This window comes from Magnolia sinica, chromosome 1, assembly GCF_029962835.1.
Source record: "Magnolia sinica isolate HGM2019 chromosome 1, MsV1, whole genome shotgun sequence".
In the NCBI taxonomy this organism is placed as follows: Eukaryota; Viridiplantae; Streptophyta; class Magnoliopsida; order Magnoliales; family Magnoliaceae; genus Magnolia; species Magnolia sinica.
This window is the reverse complement of record NC_080573.1, coordinates 11599711-11602386: the sequence shown is the minus strand read 5'-3', so window position 1 is coordinate 11602386 and position 2676 is coordinate 11599711. Positions and strand designations below refer to the sequence as shown.

The 2676-nt window shown below is 45.9% G+C and overlaps 1 protein-coding gene across 1 annotated transcript; it reads right to left on the bottom strand.

Annotated features, from left to right (window-relative positions):
* On the bottom strand, positions 1-2676 carry LOC131239910 (pentatricopeptide repeat-containing protein At5g11310, mitochondrial). Its single transcript, XM_058237841.1, has one exon. The coding sequence runs from the start codon at positions 2368-2370 to the stop codon at positions 562-564; it is 1809 nt and encodes a 602-aa protein (XP_058093824.1). The 5' UTR covers positions 2371-2676; the 3' UTR covers positions 1-561.

Genomic DNA, 2676 nt, shown 5'->3' with positions numbered 1-2676 from the left:
TGCAGAAGATGGATGATTTCATAAGCAAATAATCAAACAAGCTGGAATATCATATAAAGAATTCCATGAGCAATAGCACAACAAATCGCAGTAGAAATGTTTACCAGTACACAAGAACCAGCTGCTCATTTGATTTCACCCAATTGAATTAACAGATCAGCCCCTAGAATTCTGTGAACAGGATTTGTGTCATGTCCTCCTGATCGAGGTTTTCTTTTTGGGCAGGTATGTCCTCTACTCTTTATCAAGGTTTTTATCTCTTCTTCTTCTTCTTGTTCTGAAGTGTATGATCTTTATCGAGTTTTTTTTTCCTTCCTCTCTCTCTCTCTCTCTCTCTCTCTCTCTCTCTCTCTCTCATTGTTGACGGGTATGTCCTCTTGATCAAGTTGATTACTGAAACATAACAAGGACTTGGAAAATGTCAGTCACCGAAATCCCCCGGCTTCAACATCCAATGGGATATGAGAAGTGAGAACCTGCAACTACATCAGTCCCAACCACTCCAGTTTTCACCACGAGCACTAAATACTCATCTTATGAAATGATCTGATACCCAACACTTCATGTAGTGCAGACTTTTCTTTGAATATCTGCAATCAACTGATTCACGCTCGCCACTGCATTCTCTGACGACCCCCTCCGTTTACTGAGCTCCCTTGGATCTCTGCATATCTTAAGAACATCTGACATCACCTGGGCTTTCCGCATTATAGCTAACCTCTCCTTGCGTGGACCTTCCTCCCCATCTCTATATGTTCCCGGCAGCTTTGTGGAGTGAGGAACTGAATCCATCAAATCTGATAACTTCCGTGCCATTTCGACCATCCCTGATTTCTTCATTTCTTTGGCCAGCATCCGATATGTGATGTACTGTGGCACAATCCCTCTCTTAACCATTGCCTCCAACTCAACGCATGCCTCTTCCAATCTACGTAGCCTGCAGAGCAAATGCACCAACATGGTGCTCGTCGCAAGGTCTGAATCACACCCTCTAACATTCATCTCCTTCACAACCTTCACCGCCAGATCCAGTCTATCGCATTCACACAACAACTTTATCAGCAAGTGGTAGGTGAGCCGGTCTGGACTGTACCCTGATTCAATCATCTTCGTATATAGATTCATGCCCTCTTCAACCTTCCCAAATTTCATAAAGTACCTGAAGAAATAGTTGTACGTTGTGGAAGTCGGAAGACACCCCCGCTCGATCATCGTCTTAAGGATCTTGCTTGCCCCAACAAGATCCCCAGCCTTACAGAAACCTTTCACCAGAGAATTGAATGTGGCTATGTTTGGCGACAACCCATAAACGGAGATTCTCTCGAGCATCCCCAATGCCTCCTTGAACCTCCTCGCCTCAGCCAAGGCATCGACAATCGGATTATATATGACCATGTTCAATTCTATAGCAGCCTGTTTCATCTCGTCCAGCAACCCAATCGCCCTCTCGACTCTCCGCATCCGGCAGTACCCTTCAATGAGCGTACCATAGGTGACAACTGTTGGGACTACATTCTCCATTTTCATCTCTTCCCAAAGCCGTTCGGCCTTACGGAGCTTCCTCGAACGGAAATACCCATTAAGTAAGATGTTGTAGGCGCGGATGGAAGGAACCCAACCAGGTCCATACTCTTCCCTAATCTGCTGGAAATGACACGAAGCGGCATTCACATGGCCTTCCTTGCAGAGGGCGTCTAAGAGGAGATTCAACGGGTCGGAATTAGAATTCGTCCAAGCAGGTCCCAAGTTCTTCATGAATTCAAAGGTGCGGATTGCTGCTTGGGGCATCCCGGCCCGCGCATACCGACGAATGAGGATGACAAAGGTGTCAATGGAGATGGGGGATGATGGGTCATTTCTGTGAAGGTGGTCAACAATCAGAGACCAGGCAGAATCAAAGGTTCTTGACTTTGAGAGGAGGTCGATTATCGAATTGAAGAGGGAGGGAGTAGGGAGAAAATCTGGGTGTTTGGTGGCCCAAAGGTAAAGGGCGTGGACGGGTTTGGGGGAGAATTGGGAGGATTGGAAAATGTTCTGGAGTAAGAGCGGGTGAGGTTCGATCCCGGTTTGGTCCAAGGCCGATTGGAGAGTGGTGGGGTTGTGTGAGATGTCTTTCAAGAGGTTGGAGATTATTTTGGTATTTCTTTGGAGTAGGGGATCTTGATCTTGTTTTTGCTGCTGCTGCTGTGGCTGTGATATGTCGTTGTGGTTGTCGTAGTTGTTGGAGCTTTGGGTTTGAGGTTGGGATGGCCATTTGAGAAGGGGATTTCCAGGAATGGAGAGCCATGATGATGATGAATGGTGAGAAAGGAGACGGTGAAATAATAGGAGGGTAGGGTTTCTTTTGATTGTGTGGGGAAGAACCAGCATCGGATTCTAACTATCTATCTACGAGTAGATTAAGAAATGTTCGATGACGGTTAGCAGGGTTTCAACTTGGAATGGCAGTAGTCAATTCCATACAGATGATGACCGACGGTCGAAGAAACAACAGCTCACCTGTTCGATGAAATTGCTCAAAGAAGCTTTCAGCTGTAATCTCTTTACAAGTAAGAGCTAGAAACTTTCAAATCTCTCTATAAGAAGAGCTTTGCAGGAATCTTCTCCACATCTCTCCATCTTCGACGCACGAGAGAAGAAACTCACAACTGGGAGAATGGATTTCGAGAGAAGGGT

Bases quoted from the DNA above. Each gene is read 5' to 3' on its own strand.
- LOC131239910 (XM_058237841.1), bottom strand. From the start codon at position 2,370: ATGCTGGTTCTTCCCCACACAATCAAAAGAAACCCTACCCTCCTATTA.